We start from the raw sequence: 21,976 nt of genomic DNA, 5'->3' as shown, positions 1-21,976 counted from the left end.
TGCGTGCGTGTGTGTAATGTTACCGATAGACTCCTAAACGGAGAGGCTCACGTACTTGATATTTGGCACAGACATGGCCATTGAGCCTGTGACGAACATGGCTGACCTAAAAATTTATTTCATATGTTTTTACCATATTTTTATCTCAGCGCGAAATATTATGACCGGAATCTGACCGGAAGCAGCGCAGCGCGCTGATTCGCTCAGAGCGATCACGTGATGTTCGTTGCCGCCATCAACTCATTTACGCGTTCGCACGTATTTCAGAGCGATTGCGTTTTTGCCGGGTACTTCTGCATGATTAGCATTTAGCATGATTTAGCATGTTTCACATAGATTTGTTTTCAGCGAGCAGAAGTACCCGGCATTGTACGAACTAGGGCATGCCCGTACTATATATATGCCCGTACTATATATCTATCTAAAATTATATCCCCCCCCCTCTATTTACATGAAATGGTTTGGTCCATTCGCAACGCCAAAGCGAACGGCGAACGGCTTGCGAGTACAGTGACAATCCCCCCCCTCTATTTACATGAAATGGTTTCGTCCATTCGCAACGACCACAGAACCCCCCCCTCTATTTACATGGAATGGTTTGGTCCATTCGCAACGCCGGCACACGCGATCGTTCGCTGCTCTCTGATTGGTTGAATCGTTTTTTGGACATAGCTCGGTAAGTAATTGTCCGATTAATATGAAACCTTGAAAAGGCACATCCTCGGGTCCCCAGCAATATACCTGGCAAGTTAAAAGTATATCGGACCCGTGGTTGTCGAGAAACAGCGGTCACAGACAGACAAACGTACAAACGTACAAACGTACAGAGATTACTGGAATTATAGATAGATAATATATCGATAGTGCCGTGTAGGGCGGAGACGGAGTGATGCCGCTGTGGGAGGGACCGAGCAAGGTCGCTGTGGGCGGGACGGGACCGAGCGAGGTCGCTGTGGGCGGGCCCGGGCGAGATCGCTGTGGGCGGGGCCGAGCGAGGCAGCTATGGGCGGGGCCGAGAGCGGTTGCTGTGGGCGGGGCCGAGCGAGGTCTGCGTTAGTGCGTTGCCGTTGTCGTTGCCTGGTATAAAAAGATGGTGCTTGATGCTCTCTGCGTCAAGATACGGACTTGATGTCCGTATCTTTACAACAGACATTCCAATGATGATGATGATAAATGTAATACCACTCAAGGAAGGCCCACAACTCAAGAGAGTGGAAAAAAACAATAAAATGAACAAAAATACGGGGAAGAAGCAACCACTCAGAAGAATGACAGAAAATCATTTCCCTTAAATGTACCGTGTTCACCAACTAGCACGACCAGATACAGGACACCAAAATAATTTCCCTTACACATATCGTGTCCACCAACCAGCAAGACCATACCACTTACCTCTGGATCAAACTGTATTGCAAATATTCAAACGGTTTTTACATGCTGCCGTCTCCTAGCAACCAATGAAATTTTTCAAAAATATTATAGCTTCACTTTTCACGGAGTATGAGCGTTCTATATATTTTCAATTCAGTGCGCCCGACTCGCTCACGTACTTGATTTGTGGCATAGACATGGCCATTGGGCCTTCACGGTGTAATTTGTGCGAGGCTTTTGTCCGAGTGAGCTTGAGTCGAGAGGGCGAATGTACGGGTTGGGAATGTACGGGTCTCCCTTCCCCCACCCGGCAACGCCGGTACTGGAGGGCGTCCCTCACTCTCCCCATCCCCTCCCCCCTTCCCCCCTCCCCATCGCCCCTCCCCCTTCCCCCCTCCGGCCCCTACCCCCCTCCCCCCTCCCATCCCTCACCCTCGCCATCCCCCCCTCTCCCCCTCCCACTCTTCTCCCCTCCCCCCCGTTCCCCTCCCCTCCCCCCCCCCGTTCCCCTCCCCTCCCCCCACGTTCCCCTCCCCCCCCGTTCCCCACCCCTCTCCTCCCCCCCGTTCCCATCCCCTCCCCCCTCCCACCCCCCTCCCCTCGCTCGCCATCCCCCCCTCTTCTCCCCTCTCCCCTCCTCCCCCCCCCGTTCCCCTCCCCTCCCCTCCCCCCCGTCCCCCCCCCCCTCCCCTCCCCCGCCCGGCAATGCCGGGTACTTCTGATAGTCGTTCAATAATGGCTCCCAAGCACAAGAGCAGAGCCGGAGATACGTCGACTACCAAGAGGCAAAAGAAAGTGATGTGCCCGAGCCAGAAAGTGGAGCTGCTGGACCGTCTTTCGAGAGGAGAGAGTGCGGCCTCTGTTGGCAAACATTATGGCGTCAACTAATCCACCGTTCTCTACATACGGAAAAAGGAGAAGGCCATTCGTGATCGGCAAGCACTGTATCGAGTACGAAGGTGGTCACCCATGTCCAGAATGTCCACATGGAAAGGATGGAGAAGACTCTCAGAATATGGATCGAGAACAACACGCAGACGAGGGACTTCATGCTGAAAACCATGATGTTGAACAGATCCCTAAACCCGCTCATCGAGGACGAGTTGGACGCAATTCCAAAAGTTTCCGAGGAGGAGAATGCGGAGGCGGGCAGTAATGAGGAAGAAGTGCCGAGTTCCAACCTCACAGTCCAGTTCCTGGGCGAGTTGCTGCAGGACACGCGGGCAAATGTCGACAAGTTGGAAAATGCTGACCCAGTAATGGAGAGGTACCTCGAGTTCAAGAGGGGCTTGGATGATGTGCTGCTCAGATACAAAGAGCTGCATCGAAATGTTGGGCAATGTGTCAGGCAGCTCGCCATCGCCCATTTATTCAGCCCTGCTCCCTCCACCTCAAGATCACCAGCATTCTCACCAGCGTCCTCACCTTCTCCTACCTCTCCCTTCGTGCACGATTTTGCTGCACCATCATTTGGGTCGCCCTCAAAGTTCGACGAATTATTGGGATTTTAATTCATCACCATCATCATCATCACCATCATCATCATTTGAAAGTTGCATGTGTTTGTAAAATAAAATTTTTAAACGGTACATGATGGTGTTGTTTTTTTTTTACTTTCACGGTACGGTATGGTTAAGCACTTTTAATAAACTGTAAGCGCATTCCTTCAATAAATTGAAAATGGTACTGGTGTTGTCTTTTATTTTTGTAAGCATTTTTTGGGAAATTGTAATCATGTGCATTTGCGGTCGAAAACATTTTAAACTTAAAAAATGTTCCTCTATCAATCAGGAACTGCCAGGAACCTATAACGTATCCCCCTTTTCCCCATTGAAACAATGCCGCGACATACATTCATGGAATTTTCATCGACCTTCATAGATTATCGCCGCCATTCGTGGGTTTTGTCTCGCCATTTCCAGGACTTTCATCGACCTTCGTGAATTATCGTCGACATTCTTGGGATTTGCATCACCATTCACGGATTTTGCCTCGCCGTTCGTGGTTTGGTCCTCTCTATTCGCGGATTTTCGCGAATTGGGAATGTATCCCCCATTTTCCATTGAAACAATGCCTCCCTATTTCACTTTTTCACTATTTAGTACATGAGCTGGGACGCTAACTGCTACCATCCGGAGGGACAAAGCGCCGTCGTGTTTTTTTTGTTCCTTACTATCTCTAGATAGTAAAAAATTATGATGGCCATGCCAGATTGGTAGCTTAGTGGCAGAATGTAGGTCAATCCAAGATGGCGGATCATGATAACATTATTTTCATATAATTACTGATTATAGCTGTCATACTCGTCAATTTCAGCTGTCACTTTGTTTTAGGACAGAAATTTGAATATTAAATTTGATAGAACGTTTATGTTATTGTTTTTTTGTATCCAGGTCACATGTTGCCAACAAAGATGGTGTCATAAAACAAGTTACAGAGTGTGAATGCTCATAGTCTTTCTTGGTAATAAGAGAGAATGTCCCATATAATTTAACTCTTGCTATGTAAATCAATCTAATTGAATTCCTAACCACTGAGTTTATAGTAATATTTGGAAATATATCTAATCACAATATTCTGTTGGTCGAGATCTGTCTGTCTGTTGGTCGTATGGTCGTTGGTCTGTTGGTCGTATGGCCGAGATACTTCTAGGTCTCATCAGAGCATCTAGAGAAGGAGATTCGATGCTGTATTTGGCCGCAATCCTAGCTATGCTGCCCTGGTGTTTCGCCTATGACAAAATCAACTACAGTCGATACCTATCAGTGTACTAGACATAAATGACAAGACTTCCAGAGAACCATACAGATGTCCATTCGCATCTTCTAGATGGAGGATTCCCGGTGCAGCTGGGAGATAAAAACTGTTTCGGTCGGATACCAGTTGATCAGACAATCGAAGAGACCATAAACAAGGACACACGGACATCTAGATGAACCAAAGGGTTCAGTCTCAAACCGGGAGCCGTCAATAGATATTATCTCACTGCGGAGTACAGGAGTACATGTCTTAAGCAGATGAGAGAGATGACTCAGCTGCAGTCCCCTGGTCTCAACCATCCTGATCTTGAGCCTTCACGTATACATAGGGATGAAGCGGATGTCCAGTCGCTTGTCAACCTGCTAAAAAATGAATGGGTCAATCCCTTTGACAGTAGCCAATCTGAGTTGATCAGCATTTCAACTGCAACGGTTGCTCCTGTCAACATCGTCAATGATATCCAGAGGGCATATCAGGTCGGCGAGACAGCATATCAACACTTCCAAGAAGAGAGAATTGAAAAGCAGACCATGAAATTTCATGACAGACTGGAGAACAATCAACTTAAGACATTCATAGACATAAAGAAACAGAAGAAATCTAGTACATCCAACAAACAGACGATCCTCAAAGTCAAACAGACGATCCTCAAACAGACGATCAAACAGACGATCAAAGACGACCACAAGCTCTTCAGCCATATGATGCTAATTGCGAGCAGCAGAAACTTGACAATGAGTAAAGTATTGGCACATCCCCTTGGTCCCTTACCTTGGTTGCTAGGTAACTGTGATGGGACACTGAAGAAAATGAACAAGGCAGCCATGGCAAGGCATCTGGAGAAAGAAGTATCTTCAGCTAAGGAAATTCGTCGGCCGTCCACCTGCATCATAGACGGCATGAGCTTGGTACAGAAAGCACGTGGGGAGAACGTCACTTTTGGACAGCTGTCTGAAGGTCTCCTTCTATCGGCATTACAGATAGGATCAGGAAGTCGTCGTATCGATGTGGTGTTTGATATATACGCCCCAAATTCTATCAAAACTGCGGAGAGGGTAAATCGCGGCTCCGAAACAGGTCTGCTCTTCAGCAATATTGTCTCTGGCCACAGGATAAAGCAGTGGAGGCTTCTGTTTTCATCGGAGAGCAAAACAAACTTAATCAAATTTATCTCGCAGGACTGGCAGAGCCCAAAGCTACGATCAAATTTCGAAGACCGAATCATGTATGTCACGTGCGCGACGAAGTGCTTCAAGATAACATGTGATGATTCTACTGAAGTAGAGGCGCTGGATTCTACGCAGGAAGAAGCAGACACTCACATGTTTTTACACGCAAGACATGCTGTTTCAGAGTCCAGCTCTTTGGTCATTGCTTCAGAAGACACCGATGTGTTTGTACTTTCTCTAGCTCTTAACAGTGACATCGATTGCAACATGTACATAAAGTGTGGTACCAAAAGTCGAGAGAGATTCATCGATGTGAGCAAAGTTTCTGCAGCAGTTGGCGAGAAAGTATGTAAAGCTCTACCTGGATTGCACGCGTTCACTGGGTGTGACACTGTAAGTGCATTTGGGGCCCGGGGAAAGCTCAAGGCGCTGAAACTCGTACAGAACAGCACACAGTACCAGAAGGCTTTCACCAAATTGGGAGACGACTGGCTGGTACCGAACAGCTTGTTCAAAATTATACAGGACTTCACGTGCCGATTGTACACAGCTGGGTCCAATACCAGCAAGGTTAACGAACTGCGTTATCAGCTGTTCAGGACCAAGAAAGGGGACATCGAGTCCGGTCAGCTGCCGCCATGTGAAGATTGCCTGAACATGCATGTCTTGAGAGCCAATTATCAATCTGCTGTGTGACATCGTAGTCTGGAAAAGAATCCAAACATACCAAACCCTGCTGACAGGTATGGGTGGACTGAAGAGGATAGTAACCTAGTTATTCGCTGGATGACAGGCCCACCAGCTCCCGATGTCATTCTGGAGTTCCTGTCATGCAAATGCACAAAAGCATGCAAGCTTCCTGATTGCCAGTGTCTAGCGAATGGACTGAAATGTACTGCCACGTGTAAGTTGCAGACCTGCGACAACATGGCCGATGATGATGTTGAACCAGATCATGATGAATGTTCTGAAGACGAGGACACTAGCGGTGACTGCGGTTAGGGAACGGACAATATTCCTTGACTCGTATATGTACTTGGGAATTTGATATCGAGTTATTAGGCCATTACATCAATGGACCCTTCCAGTGTCTTGACAAACGTGTGAAATTAATGGTTCTTTTATTGTTCTACATTGAATGGTGAACTTTGATGTGGGGGTTGTGGTTTGATGAAACGGCGCTGAATTTTTATCTCGGGTATAAAGGTGGACTGAGAAATGGCAATGTTTAGCATTATTTTGAAGTTTAAATGTAATCCATTATCTGTGGAATTAATAGTATGGTATGTTACAACCCCGATAAACCATTCCACACTCAGAATGTATACTTCAGAGAGGTCTTCGTTAATCTAATACATGTCACATGGGATATATGCTGTACTTCGTCCCATTGTATGCTTTTGCGCAGGTCTTGCATAGAGGTAGGGTACATTTATTGTCGTGTATTGTGCAACATTCGCTGAGGTTCTAAGGAAAGAAAAACACGATTCTTTTAAGAAAAAATTACAATGATTGGAAAGTACATCAATTTGTTTGTGTATTTGTTTTAGAATTTATTTTCTCCACAATCAAGTATTTTTATCCATTTTTTTTGTCTTGAATCAAGTTTCAGGACACCGGCAGGGGGCTGGTGCCTTGCCAACTTAAGCTATACGATGCTAATTCTTGAATTAATCAGACATATGCCGTGGTTAAAGTTCAACAAATCATAGTTTGTGAATTTGGTGTTTTTTGGACGCCATCTTCATTTTACCCATTTCTGACTCTCAGCTACCACTCTTGACACGGCCACCAGGCTTTTTTGTTGTCTACAGATGTTAAGCTATCACAAAAACATCATTAGGCTTTGTCCCTCCGAGTGGTAGCAAAAAGTTAAATTTCGGGTCCCAGCTCATGTACCAATTCGCGCAGGTTTCGCTATTCGCGGATTTTCCAGGAACGTATCCCCCGCGAATAGCGGGGTACGACTGTATATTGGTTGGTATTGTGCGTTATTCTGTCTGTATGTCAGTCGCCTACAGGTCACAATTTTCAACCAATCTAAGAAAGACTTGGCTAAAGATGGTGGAATAAGAAATGCGGGCAAGGGGAGATGCAGAAAATAGGGCAAAATGGAGAAGATTGTCATGGGGACCGCAAGGCTAACCCCTGCTCTAGCAGGGAAAATGGCCTTAAAATGCATGTTGTTGTTGTATATGAGAATTATTTAATTTTTTAAGTGATTCATCATCATCGAGTGATATGGCCAACCAGGCAGAGGTATGCTCTCTACTGAGTGCCGTTCTAGTTAGTTCTGTTGTTCACATTAGTTGTGCCTAGTTCGTACTGTTGTTCACATTAGTTGTGCCTAGTTAGTTCTGTTGTTCACATTAGTTGTGCCTAGTTCATACTGTTGTTCACATTAGTTGTGCCTAGTTAGTTCTGTTGTTCACATTAGTTGTGCCAAGCTCGTACTGTTGTTCACATTAGTTGTGCTTCGTTAGTATTGTTGTTCACATTAGTTGTGCCTAGTTAGTTCTGTTGTTCACATTAGTTGTGCCTCGTTAGTACTGTTGTTCATGCGAGTTCTGCCAAGTTAGTTCTGTTGTTCACATTAGTTGTGCCTCGTTAGTATTGTTGTTCACATTCGTTGTGCCGAGTTAGTTCTGTTGTTCACATTAGTTGTGCCTAGTTAGTACTGTTGTTCACATTAGTTGTGCCTAGTTAGTATTGTTGTTCACATTAGTTGTGCCTAGTTAGTATTGTTGTTCACATTAGTTGTGCCTATATAGTACTGTTGTTAAAGTGAGTTCTGCCTAGTTAGTACTGTTATTCACATTCGTTGTGCCCAGTTAGTACTGTTGTTCAAGTGAGTTCTGCCTAGTTAGTACTGTTGTTCACATTCGTTCTGCCTAGTTAGTACTGTTGTTCACATTCGTTGTGCCTCGTTAGTTCTGTTGTTCACATTAGTTGTGCCTAGTTAGTACTGTTGTTCACATTAGTTGTGCCTCGTTAGTTCTGTTGTTCACATTAGTTGTGCCTCGTTAGTTCTGTTGTTCACATTAGTTGTGCCAAGCTCGTACTGTTGTTCACATTAGTTGTGCTTCGTTAGTATTGTTGTTCACATTAGTTGTGCCTAGTTAGTTCTGTTGTTCACATTAGTTGTGCCTCGTTAGTACTGTTGTTCATGCGAGTTCTGCCAAGTTAGTTCTGTTGTTCACATTAGTTGTGCTTCGTTAGTATTGTTGTTCACATTAGTTGTGCCTAGTTAGTTCTGTTGTTCACATTAGTTGTGCCTCGTTAGTACTGTTGTTCATGCGAGTTCTGCCAAGTTAGTTCTGTTGTTCACATTAGTTGTGCCTCGTAACTGTTGTTCATGCGAGTTCTGCCTAGTTAGTACTGTTGTTCACATTCGTTGTGCCTAGTTAGTACTGTTGTTCACATTAGTTGTGCCTAGTTAGTACTGTTGTTCACATTCGTTGTGCCTAGTTAGTACTGTTGTTCACATTCGTTGTGCCTAGTTAGTACTGTTGTTCACATTAGTTGTGCCTAGTTAGTACTGTTGTTCACATTAGTTGTGCTTCGTTAGTATTGTTGTTCACATTAGTTGTGCCTAGTTAGTTCTGTTGTTCACATTAGTTGTGCCTCGTTAGTACTGTTGTTCATGCGAGTTCTGCCAAGTTAGTTCTGTTGTTCACATTAGTTGTGCCTCGTTAGTACTGTTGTTCATGCGAGTTCTGCCTAGTTAGTACTGTTGTTCACATTCGTTGTGCCTCGTTAGTTCTGTTGTTCACATTAGTTGTGCCTAGTTAGTACTGTTGTTCACATTAGTTGTGCCAAGTTAGTTCTGTTGTTCACATTAGTTGTGCCTCGTTAGTTCTGTTGTTCACATTAGTTGTGCCTCGTTAGTTCTGTTGTTCACAATAGTTGTGCCTCGTTAGTTCTGTTGTTCACATTAGTTGTGCCAAGCTCGTACTGTTGTTCACATTAGTTGTGCCTCGTTAGTATTGTTGTTCACATTCGTTGTGCCGAGTTAGTTCTGTTGTTCACATTCGTTGTGCCTAGTTAGTACTGTTGACTGTTGTTCACATTAGTTGTGCCTAGTTAGTACTGTTGTTCACATTAGTTGTGCCTAGTTAGTATTGTTGTTAGCCTTCGGTGCGCTCATTACTGATTACACAGGCAGATTACAGTTCCTTACTGACACTGTACCAACTCCAACATTACCTCAGCTCTACAACTTGATGTCCATTACTCTCATATACTATATATATTATATATATAATTAATGTCGGTACATCACATGCATTCATCCCCCACAACCTTCCTTTCAGAAGTGTCGTACCGGTACTTATTCCGTTCCGTTCCGTTCCTACCTGTACAAATGCGCCATCGCGAAACAACACAACTAACGCCTCACAACACCCTGCAGTACTCGAATTTTTTTAAAATATATTTTGAATTAAATGTTATCTGAGAGTTGTTCGGCTATGCTCGCCACATGCGCAAGCTCAAATTACTGCACCGTTTGCTTGCTTTCTCATCTTCTTCTTCTTTTAGGTTTGCTTTTTACTGGCGTTTTCAGAGCCGCGACGCTCTATATACGCCACCCACCTAAATACCAGTGTACCACGGATATGGATTATGGATACTAACAACTTATATTACTAGTTTCGTTCTGTTAATGAATTTTAAAACTGATCTGCAGAATCTGTTTGCTTTGTTTTCCGCTTTATTATTTATATTACTCTTTATGGTTCTTCCAATGCTGCACAAATTATGGATACTAACTTCAATTACTTAAATATGTCGTTGAAAATAAAAAATAACCACCTCAACGGACCTTCAATATACAGGTACAGTGCGTGCTTCCTGCTGTTACTGACTACAACATCATTGCCACTATGCACTGCATACACAGAGTGGCTTGTTGGCTGCATCGGCGTTTAACCTTGAAACGTGTTTACCTCGTACATTTCAATCCTTGTGTATGCAGCAAAATCAGCCCTTTGTAGTGCTTTGTTAATTGTTAAAGAACACGTGGGCCGATGATCCCACTTTGACCTTCTTATATGCTCCACTCTTTATCTGACACCGTCACGTATGATGGACGTCCAAGGCTCCAAGCTGCTCCAATCGACTTTGCACTCGGGGTTTCTGCGCATGCGTACTGAAAACTCTGGGGTGGATTACGTCATTTATAAAGTGCGGTACTCAAGACGTCCAGCGGTTATGATCAAGTCAGAAGGTGTTTTTTTTCTTTTTTAAAGCTTTTTTTTCATCTTGTTGAGAGGGATGATAAGAACTGAGCAAGAACAAGAAAGCAAATATTTAACAAAATGGTTGTAGCTGTGAATTAAAAATGCAAGCACTATTTAACTGTGTTTTTCAGTTGTGCATGCATCGTGGAAGGGAAGTAGAATAGAGCAGGGAAGGTCAATAAAATGATAATGAGGCACCGAAGGGAACATACAAAGGATCAAGGTTGGCATGAGTAGGAAAGTTACAGGTAATGAAATAACCAGGGTTTGTGAGAATAGACCGTCATGTGTAAGTGTGGGAAACATCATGGGATGTAAATGTGTCTTCCTGAAGGAACGGAAAGATTCAGGGAACCCAAGTGCAACAGGGACAGATTCAGGTAAGCCAAAAAAGGAGAAAAAAATGGATGACAAAGGAGTAGAGGTGAACAGAAGGCTTAATGGGAGGATGGGAGGAATGAGTTAATGTGGAGGAATGAGTTAATGATAAACTCGTTAATAAACATGTGCTAAGGGCAGGGAAGAATGAGGCACAAAAGTGGAAGAAGCAAAAGAGGACTGCAGAGTCACAAAAATATCTTCAATCAGCAAGGTATCCATGCTATGCACAGGTGCGAGGCCAAAGTCTCAACAAAAGAAGATATCTTGAGAAATGTTATGAAAACTCCCACCCACTTTAGGACACTTGCAGAGACCCCGAAAGCTGCAAAGAAAATTTGCTGGAGCTGGCCCCAAAACTGTGGGAGTAGTACTGTGTAAAATCAATGTACCTTTAACGATGATGATGAAGCTGATAATAATAACGGGTGGTCGTGTTCGTTGAGGAGGAGGATTGGCTCTTTTGTGCTATGATGAATCAGCGTCGTCCGGGTGGAAACGCAAAATCTCATTTGTATCGAGATATTACCGAACCAGCGAATGTGTCATGAATGACGAAACAATCATAATTGTAGTGAGAAATTTATGAAACCTCCCATCCACCTTCGGACATCCGCTGGGACCTCAAAGGGTTCCACAGAGTTTGGCAGGGCGAGCCCCAAAATCGAGGGAGTCATTCATGGGCAGACAGACAGACAGTCCTGCTTTATTACAGAGATGAGTGTAGAGCAGGGCCAGCGATTGAACTTCCTGCCATGATATCCCAGCGATTCAAAGGGACTGAACACCCCACTACCCTCAGCGCAGTGAAATGCAGAACCAAACTGTGGAGCCGCAATGCATGTTGGACACGAGGCAATAAAGGACTTTGCTCTATTTATGGAGTGTTTCCAGGCAACATTTAGCCTTGAAAGCGAGTTTAGGAATGTGATTATGGCAATATTGGTTGTGGCTAACTCAATGGTTAATTGCCTCAAAATACTACACTTCTGTCAGAAGTTGATTGCAGAACTCAATTTGATATCGAGCTCATTTATCATTCAATGTGGAGACAAAGTGATAACAAGTGACTTGCCAGCTACGAGTTAGATCTTACGTACCCTTCACATCATTTTTTAAAGTATACTATCCAGGCCACATTCATGACAGAAGAACATTCAATAGTATTGTATAATACTGTTATGTATTTTGGGGTAGTGACATATATATAGAGTTAGGTAGATCTGTGCAGTTACCATGCTCCGGTTGTCGTGATAGGGAACCCCACATGTAATAAGTCTGTTTTTGCGGTTTGTTCGGATTAAGTGTTTATTCGTCCCTGTCACAAGGGGGCAGGGCTTGTTAACGAGATTAGGGAATAAGGGTAAAATTCCCTTGTACTTCATTCCCTCTGTGATCATCCCTGTGTCTCTTATGGCAACGCACATAGAAACTAGTTAGGAATCCATCCCCATCAGCGCACACACTAATTAATTCCCCCCTAATAATAAAACTCACCAGAAGCCAGTTCAGGGCAATGCCGATGGAGCTGCTGCCAGCTACAACACCAACTTGCATAGTAACACTCATCGGTCAGGCAGGCCGGGAGCCACGCCCAGAGACCCAGCGATTGGACAAGACACCACCAATAGGGAGACGAGGCAGGATGAAGCTCTTGATTTGTCAAGGCAGGGGCAAGAAGCTGGCCACTGATTGATGGAAGGAAGACACAAAGCAGGACATAGGCCGCCGATTGGCAAAGTAAGGAAGGACTGGTGATTGGCCGGGGGAGGGGCAAGAAGCTTCCCTCGGATTGGAGGACGCGAGGGGCGAGCAAGAAGCGACGCAGGGATTGAGAGAGAGAGAGAGATGACGTCACGAGACGGCCAATGAAACGACTGACGAACCGGCATTTTGTTCTCTCGGTTTTTGGACTCCCCTCTTGTGCTTGAACCTTCTGCCTGCCCTGGGCTCTTCTCTTCTCTTCTCTTCCTCATGCGATGCTCTTCCCTCCTCCTCTTGCTACCTTCCTGATGCTGTCCTCTGCCCTCGGCTCGTGTCCCTCGTTCCGGACCTCGTGAGACAACGATATTAAGACAGCGGGCTCCAGGCAACGATCGGAGACGACACCGGGAGACGTGCCGAGTTTTTGCGGATGGAGAGCGGCAGTTTTGCCAGGCAGAAATGACGCATCGACGAATGCTGCTTGCTGCTGGAGCGTGACGAGGTCGGGGTGGGCAAGACGCCGGTGAGACCTAGCAGCGCGCGAACGAGGCGATTTTCGGCCTTCTTACCGCCAACACCGGAGTGCGCGCTCGGACTGGACGATTGCAGACGACGCACCGAGCAAGTTGAGCTGAGTGCACGATAACACACACTATTTATTTTATCCAGTTATCCTTCCCATTTGTTTGTGTTTAAGTCTGGTGTGGGGACGTCCCGATTTAGGAACCATAGTTAGTAACCGGCGCGTTTTATTTTGTATTATCGGCATCCATGGCAATAAAACCTTTTTTATTTTTGTACATAATTCCGTTTTTTGCGCGAGTTCATTTCCTGAAGGTTTTGAAGACTGCCCTCTGAAGACTGAAGACTGCCGGCGAGATCGCGTCAACTAAAAGCGGTAAGCTTCTTCTTCCTCTCTTTTCCGCCCGCGCATATACCGTGAAATCCGTATTTGAACGCCTCGAATAACGCCCGATTGCTATCCCTGATTTCCCGGTCTTCACTGAGGGGAATCACACGACAATACACACAAAGATACACAAGGAACTTTGGCGTAGGAGGAGGTCATTCAGCCCATCATGCCCGTGCTGCACCAACCCCAGTATCATCACTCATCCACACACAAGCTACTGATAAGTCCTGACAATATCCCCAGACCTCTCTACCTCCAATGCATCCAGGTACATATCCAAATCCAAATGCAATTTAAACATATGCACCTCCTCCACTGCCACTACCTTTCTGGGGAGACCATTCCACGCATTAACCACTCTCCGACTGAAACACCCCTGCCTTAAATCTGTCCTAACTCTCATATTCTTTACCCTCAAGCTATGGCCCCTGGTCTAAAGACTGCCCACTCTGCTGAAAAATTCCTCTTCACCTATCTTGTCCACACCCTTCATATTTTTAACATCTCTATCAGATCCCCTCATGATCGCCTCCTTTCCGATGTATAAAACCCCATCTCTTTCAAACACTGCCCACAACTTCGTCGAGCTAACCCCGATATCAATCTAGTAGCACTGTGCTGAACCCTCTCTATGACAGCTATATCAGTATAGCCTTCCTCAGATGTGGTGACAAAAACTATACACAGTATTATAGATGAGGCCTCAATAAATTACTATACAGTGTTAACACTACCGCAAGTTATAATTTACTAGCAGGGTACCCACCCGATGGGCGATCTTGCAACACCTTCTTTTAACAAACACCTTTATTTTGGCGGTGTATAGGCTAATGGCAGCTGCCTTATTCACTCCCAAAAAAGGAAAAAAATAACCTGGGTTACATGCATGACGCAAAAACATGCCTGCTGCTTATAAGTCAAAACACCTCACTGCACTAGAAAATGTGGGGACAGGAATTATATAATACTGTACTGTAAAGGTTGGACACCTGTAATACCCTCTCCTACCTATATGTGGCGCTACACAATACACATTTACATCGCAAATTGTGTCCTCATGACTCATGACCCATTCTCCCCTCTCCCCCCCCCCCCCCACCCCACCCCTCCAAGACCACCGACAAAGATAAAAACGCCCCTACACACTAATTGGGAGTCATGCTGATCCTATGTACCAAGTCTGGATGTAATGGGCCCATAACTGTAGGAGGAGTAACAAAACCAAAGAACAGCACACAATTACAACCTAAACCCTGTTTGCTTTGCCTATAGCTGTCTGGTATTGTCCTGTCTGCTTACCCTCACTCCCACCCTCCCCGTATCTATTAACACCCCAAGATCCTTCTCCTGGGTGACACGCTCTTGCATCATGTAATCACTATTTTCATCATTCCTACCTATCCCCAGCACATTACATTTACTTACGTTAAACTGCAGCTGCCAATCTATCGCCCAATCTATTAAAGTATCTAGACTTTCCTGAATCTGATTACCCCCATCTCTGCTATCTACCTTACCTCCAAGCTTTGTGTCATCTGCAAATTTAGAGGGCTGACTGTTTTACCCACTGTCCAAATCATTCATGGGAATTATGAATAATAACGCTCCCAGTACCAATCCCTGAGGTACCCCACTACTTACATCTTGGCTGCCAGACATCTCCCACTAACAGCCACTCTTTGCTTCTAATCTAATATATACCGATACACCGGGAAAGATCACAGAACCATCGGAAAGTGTCCGTAAATGAAAATGTACGTTAAAAAAAAACCCCCAAAAAAACCGCAATCGATATCTAGCATTTGAATATTAGAATTTCTATAACTGTAAACTTTGAAATAAAAACTTTAATGAAAATTAACATTAAAAACTGTAAACGCGTCCATAAAAAATAAACAAAGCCTTAATTGATATCTGGAAGGAGGTCGGTAATGCTTGCCTATAATCATAAAGCTTATATTTATTATGTACCTATGTACGAAGCAAGGTTCCTTATTGCTTACAATTTGTCAGGATACCCCACTAGTAAAAGTATAAAAGCCACAAATTAAAATATTGTTCCTACCTTGGTTGAGTGCTCCAGGCTGCAATGAGCCTTTGCCTGCGACATTGTCTGTTTTCTGAAAGACATGTACATGTATGACAAATGCATTTAGTTTTAAACATGTCAAGTTTATTTCACAAATAGTCATACAGGTTTCTCATCAAATTGGCAAAAAAAATTGTATTCAGAACATTTGGTTAATGCCAGCAGCAGAAAATTCAGCTCAATATGTTTCATTGTTTTGCCAGTTTGAACAATGGATGAAGCGATTTAGTCGTACTTACCCCTTTCAGTTGCCTGTTGGTGCTTTCAGATATTAAATATATTTCCTTAAGAGAGGTGTGAGGATGTGACGTTACAAATTCTGAAGTTGTTGTCAAGATGTCATTGTCTGAAAAATATGATGGCGAGGGCAGTTCTTCAGATGGCAGCAGCGGAAATGCAATAGAGCGAACTCCATTTTGAGAAGCTGACTGCAAGCATTTTCTTAAAAGTGTTTGCCATCCCTGATGGACAAAGAAAATAAATTCCAGTCATCGAAACATCACAACATGTAATTACTTTAACAATTGCAAAACGTTACTCTGCTTTTTGAAATAGATCTATTCGACAAAATGGATGGCTTTTCAAGTTAGTAAAGGAAATATGTAATGTGGTGTTGGAGACGAATGTTAATAATTCCATGGATTTCAAGAAGAACAAACAAATCAGTGCTTGAAGAAATTACAACACCATGGACATTGGACTCGCTGATGCAGAAACAGAAACCGTCATACTTTGGACACATCATGCGTGCAGAAAACACAAGTCTGGAGAAATCAACCATGCTGGGATTGTTGAGGGAAGAAGAGGAAGAGGCACACTTTGTATGTGCTGGATGGATGGGGGTAATGGCTCAAACCAAGATAAGCCATCTCTTTCAGAGCTTGGGGAAGCAGTGCAGAATAGGGATGTTTGGAAATATTGGATCATAAATGTCACCAGAAGTCAGACACGACTTGACTGAACTAGATAACTCAAAGGAAATATTGTACGATCTAAAATTATTAATCACCATGATTAGTGTACACCTTAACTAAATCCTACCCTCGATTATATTTTTTATTTACTATACAAAAACATATTTTGTAATTGTTGTCTCCGATGTCCTGCCCTTTCTTTTGTCTGCTCTACACCAATCAGGTCCATCCATCCACCAAGTCATTGCCTACTTCATAAAACCGAAACCTCTCCTCAGCTTCCCTCATGGTTTCCGTGTTCATGTGTCTGACGAATCATCACTCGATCAATCTAATCAGAGCGCTCCCTCTAATCCTTCAAGTTGTCCGTCCGTGACATGTCAGCTTCTAGAAATATGTGCATTCTATCAATCATGTTTGCTTCTCCCTCTCTCCATTTCTCTATGCCTCCCCTTGATGGTTTCACCTTCGGACACCACTACAGCTGTGGACTCACCATTTGGCGAAGTCCTGGGATTAACGGTCAAAACTTCGACCGAAGGTGGATGGAGGTTATGTTTCACCCCTGTTTGTCTGTCTGTCTGTTTGTGAACAGTTTATCTCAAAAAATTGTGGACGGATTCGGACGAAATTCAGTGGAGCGGTTGGGTATGTGACACGGACGAGACGAATAGATTTCGGTGCAGAATCCGATCCGGATCTGAATCTGATCATTTTTGTAAGTGCTTCTAAAATATAAACCATTGAGTGATAGGGCTGAAACCAATATAGAGCAAGATATCTCAAAACGTTATGGACTGATTCGGACAAAACTTGGTGGACAGATTGGGTGCATGACAAGGACGAATTGATTCGATTTTGATGACGATCAGAATCCGGATACGAGAATTTTTAAATTTGTAAGTAAGTCTTCACCATTAAGTGTTCGGGCCAAAAACGATATATAGCACGATTTTTCTAAAGGTTGTTGAGCAGGTGCGATTTTGGTTCAGGTGCGAATCCAGATCCAGCCTATCAGTGGGATACAAAACGTTAACTGTTCAGCCTGGCAGAGGTATGCTCTCTACCGAGTGCTGTTCTAGTATGTTCCTGTGTGGCCTGGCAGTTTGACGTCAGGATGTAACCTTTCCCTTCTCTTTTACTCTTCCACCTTCATTTTTTGTAGAAAAGAATAATTTTATGCAGTAGTTGTCTTTTATCACACCATAAAAAGAACTGTGCCAAATATTTGTGTAAATGCAATCGTTTCCAAAAATTCATTTGATAGATTAATGAAATTACTTGAGGTAATTGTTGTTCAAATTCTGTATTGAACATTCCCCTGATATGTATTTCCACAAAAAACCTCTTCCTTTTCTCATTCATGCCTTTCAGCAGGAATGTAGTAGTTATAGTTTATCATAACTAATGTTATTATGCCTCAACCGACAGCATAGGGGAAGGCTTATTGCTGTTGTAGGGTTTGATTCTACAATGAGCGGCCCCAATTTCTAATGGTACCACAGAGTTTCTTGGACCCCTAGGAGTACTATCCACCATTTATAAAAAAAAATATTTTCTGCCTGCTCTCCCAACACTCCCAATTTTCGAGCTGTATCTCAGATCCGCCTGGGACTTTTGGAATGAAATTTTGCATCAATAATTATAGGAATAAAAAAGTATGCTGGGTTGACAATTTTTTCACCTTGACCTAATTCTTTAAGGTCATGTTAAGGTCACTCACCAAAACTAGACTTGGGTTTGACCTATCAGAACAAAATTGCCCCCCTATAGATAGCCTAGAACAAGTCGCATTACAATCAATTTACATCATACACCTCCGATTTAAAACTCAGGTCAAATAGGGGAAGTCAGGGTAAAACTATTTATTTTTCCATTTAATTCTGCCCACATCATGCAAGGCCACCAGTGCAGTTGTCTTTTTACCCAGCGCGTGCGAAGCGAAAAGCAGGGTTTAAGCAATTACTTCACTCCTGTCTACAAACCTCCGATTTAAAAGTCAGGTCAAATGGTGTTCTGAAAAAATACATTTTTTGTCAACGCTCAATTTTGCCAATTTTGTGCCAATTTTGGGCAAAACGTTGTGCACCTGATATTTTATTCAAGTCCTTGACCTACGTTTGTCATACAGTGACCTAATTAACAAAAAACACATTTTTATCATAACCTTTTCGATTTTCATGATGTTGAGTTTCGACCATCTTAGCTCTTCTCTTCTTTATTCTCAGGCTCGTAGCCTGTTCAAAAGATTAACCTTGGGTTGTCTTTTTGGATTCCTTATCTCCGTCTTTTATGGATAGATTGTAGATGGGGACACATTTTCTTCCTATACACTCTATCCTTAAATGTTGAAGTTCAATTTCATATGGTGGTCCGAAAAAAGATATGCCCATCGTTGGATTGTGGGCCAAGGGTAAGTCGCGGGTGATTGCCAAAGGTAAGCCTCCCCTGACCTCTCCTGACCGGGGGAGGCTTACCCTTGGCAATCGTTTTTGTGATCACAGATATCTAGTTGCTGTTGCTCACTCAACTTTCAAATCAAATAATATTTCAAAGTATCAATTAAATACAGGAAGAGTATTGTAAGATTGAAGAAAAGTAATGTTACCTCAAAAACTGTTCTTTGCTCTCCTTGTGGAACATCAACATTGTATATTTCTTTGCAGTTAAGCTTCATGTCCTTCACGTCAACTTTGATGATGGTGTCATCTGCGGGCCATTTAAGCTGCCTATCGATTTCTGTTTGCAGTTTTTCTCCAACCTTTGCGAACAAGCGATTAGAAATCCTCATTTTCTTCAAATCCATTTTTGCCGCTGTCATATTGACAATCACTTCCACCTGGAAGAAAAGTAATAGAAAATTAAACGTTTGACAATATCACCAAAATCGATTTATTTTTGCATTTAATTCTGCCCACATCATGCAAGGCCACGAGTGCAGTTGTTTTTTTACCCAGCTCGTGCGAAGCGAAAAGCGGGGTTTAAGCAATTACTTCACTTCTGTCTACAAACATCATTTTATGATCAAGGAACAACTTGATTTCAATTGAACGTTATATTTTGAACACAAATTGGAACATAAATTGGAACACAAACCTGTGGTTTAGCAGTACTTTGGCTCTGAATTTGGCAAATTGTACAGAACCTCGTCCCGATCGTGCATGCACACAGATGAGTTAGATAACATTTTTTACTGTCTCATGAATTACAGCTGTCTGGCAGTCAGACGAAATTTAAAATCATTCCAAACAGGAAACTTACTGGTTTTAGGAACATCATAAAGGACACAAACAACAGGCATGAATAACTAATGTAGCGTATTACATTAGATGGTGTACAAGATGCTACGACGGTAAACTTCCAAAACGTTTTTTTTCTACAACCTGTAAAATCTTTATTTTATTTCGATCGAATTATATACTTGAACACCGGAGAACACAAATTGCCTTCTTGGCACTTTCAAAAACCTCCCATTTAGCTTGTACTTGGACAAAATATTATGGCATTTTGCATCATCTAAACCAATCCAACTTGCGGCTGGCAGATCCTGCTCATGTCCTTTTTTCAAAAGACTGCGTGGGGTAAGGTGTTTTATGAACATCTCTTGTTTACCTTATTTTGAAGTGAAATATGAACCCAATTTCATTGTGCATATAGGCGGTATGCAATAGACGTCACTTCCACTGTGAGAATGAGGTTGGATAATGTTGCCACCATTACGGGAGCCAAAGCGAAGTGTTTCCAACAAGAAGTACTTGGTGCAATTTCAAAGTGAAAATGCTGTGCTTTTATGCTGTCTTTGGGTGTTCTCATCATGCTACCAGAGAAAAGGATTGGTCATTTTATCGCATCCTGGGAAGTGTAATAAATCGAGGAACTCAAATTTAAGAAACGAGAAAAGTGGCTCAACAGCATTTCAGAGGCCTTTGTTGATGACAGCAAGAAGGAATTTTGTGTGTATGGCGCCCATTTCATCAGTGGTAAACATTTTTCCATGCTAGACTCAGTATTAATTAATATGTATTTTAGTCTTGATTTTGACTTTGCTGTTCGAGAAACGTCCATCATCTTTTTTGAAAAATGAGCTATGGCAGTAACTCGCGTGTGCAGGTCACTCATTACTATGCACCATATGTATGTACAAGCCTTAAGTTCTCACGGTATTTGTGTTTTGCTTCCTTGGCCAAGTCATCAAAGTACTTGGAAAATGCTATCGTGTGTCGGCCAGGGCGGATTAGCCCTCAGGTTTGTTTGTCTCACATAATGGCGGACGGGCTTCACTTCCCCGGAGTGACGCGTCGTCATTGCATACTACCTGTATAATCAGGTTTCACTGGTAACAATTTTAACCAAAAACGTTTTTTTCTAAGTGCAAATGGTTCAGCTTTCACAATCAAATGTATTCATTTGTGTCACAACATACGATGTATTATTGGCTCTAGAATACGTCAAACAAATAGAAAAGGAAGAAATTGGAAAAAAAAAGAAGAAGCTAGAACAATGCGACTGTGTCGCCAATATGCCTCCCCATGGTCCCACAACGGGTAGATGCCATCACTCTGCATATGTATGGGTAGGGGATCACGTTTGTGAAGTTCCGTGTTGATCGGATAAGGTTCGTTTTTCTATCCAATATGGTTGCCAAACCACGTGACTGATGACATCATCATTTTCCAACTATATGCAACAGTGCCGTTAGATGATATTTGTAAAATTTCGCATCGATAGGGTGAGCGGTTTCAGAGATATAACTGTTTCATATTTTCCTTCAATCCAATATGGCTGCCAAACCATGTGACCTATGATGTCATAAATGTAATATTTCAATACAAATGGGTCATCAATCATGTGCATGCAATTTCAGATTTTTAGGATAAGGAATTCGATTAAAACATTTTGGCTGGTATACCACTTCACCGATGATGTCATCATTGTCATACTTTTGTTCCCCATTTGGGAGTACTTGACAATGTGCCAAGTTTCAAATTTTTCCCTTGAGCGGTTTCTGAGAATTTTTTTTAAATTATTTGCGTTTATTCTAAGATGGCTGCCATACCACGTGACCCATTACGTCACAATTATCATAAAAACATTCTGCATGGGTGTGACCTACCCTGAAAGTTTTTTCTCAATCGGACATATGGTTGCTGAGGAAAACAAGGTTTAGCCCATACGGACGGACGGACGAAAGGACGGACAACCCGAAAACATAATGCCTCCAGCGACTTTGTCGGTGGAGGCATAAGAAATGACTCGTATTCCTGATGGTGACTTTCATATATACCAATGCTAAAAATCCACCACCCTTGCTCCTTGTACGAGTAGTTAATAGCTCATCTACCCACTCTATATCTTCCACATCTTACACCTCTCCCCACCGCACAACTTCATGCATTTGCAAACTATACAACAACAACAACAGGCATGTTAAAGGCCCC

The 21,976-nt window shown here is 43.1% G+C and overlaps 1 protein-coding gene across 1 annotated transcript in view; it reads right to left on the bottom strand.

Annotated features, from left to right (window-relative positions):
• The window catches only part of LOC137431727 (uncharacterized), a 62,669-nt gene that overhangs the window by 34,240 nt on the left and 6,453 nt on the right, over positions 1–21,976 (bottom strand). Inside the window, exons 5-7 of the mRNA XM_078782385.1 lie at positions 19,147–19,377; positions 15,864–16,085; positions 15,601–15,655 (exon numbers count right to left, since the gene is read on the bottom strand). Of these exons, the coding sequence (XP_078638511.1) occupies positions 15,601–15,655; positions 15,864–16,085; positions 19,147–19,377 (508 nt within the window). The remainder of the gene's footprint in view (positions 1–15,600; positions 15,656–15,863; positions 16,086–19,146; positions 19,378–21,976) is intronic.

Source organism: Myxine glutinosa, chromosome 7, assembly GCF_964187855.1.
Source record: "Myxine glutinosa chromosome 7, kmMyxGlut1.1, whole genome shotgun sequence".
Taxonomy (NCBI): domain Eukaryota; kingdom Metazoa; phylum Chordata; class Myxini; order Myxiniformes; family Myxinidae; genus Myxine; species Myxine glutinosa.
The sequence above is the reverse complement of the archived record's forward strand: the minus strand, read 5'-3'. Positions and strand labels throughout refer to the sequence as shown.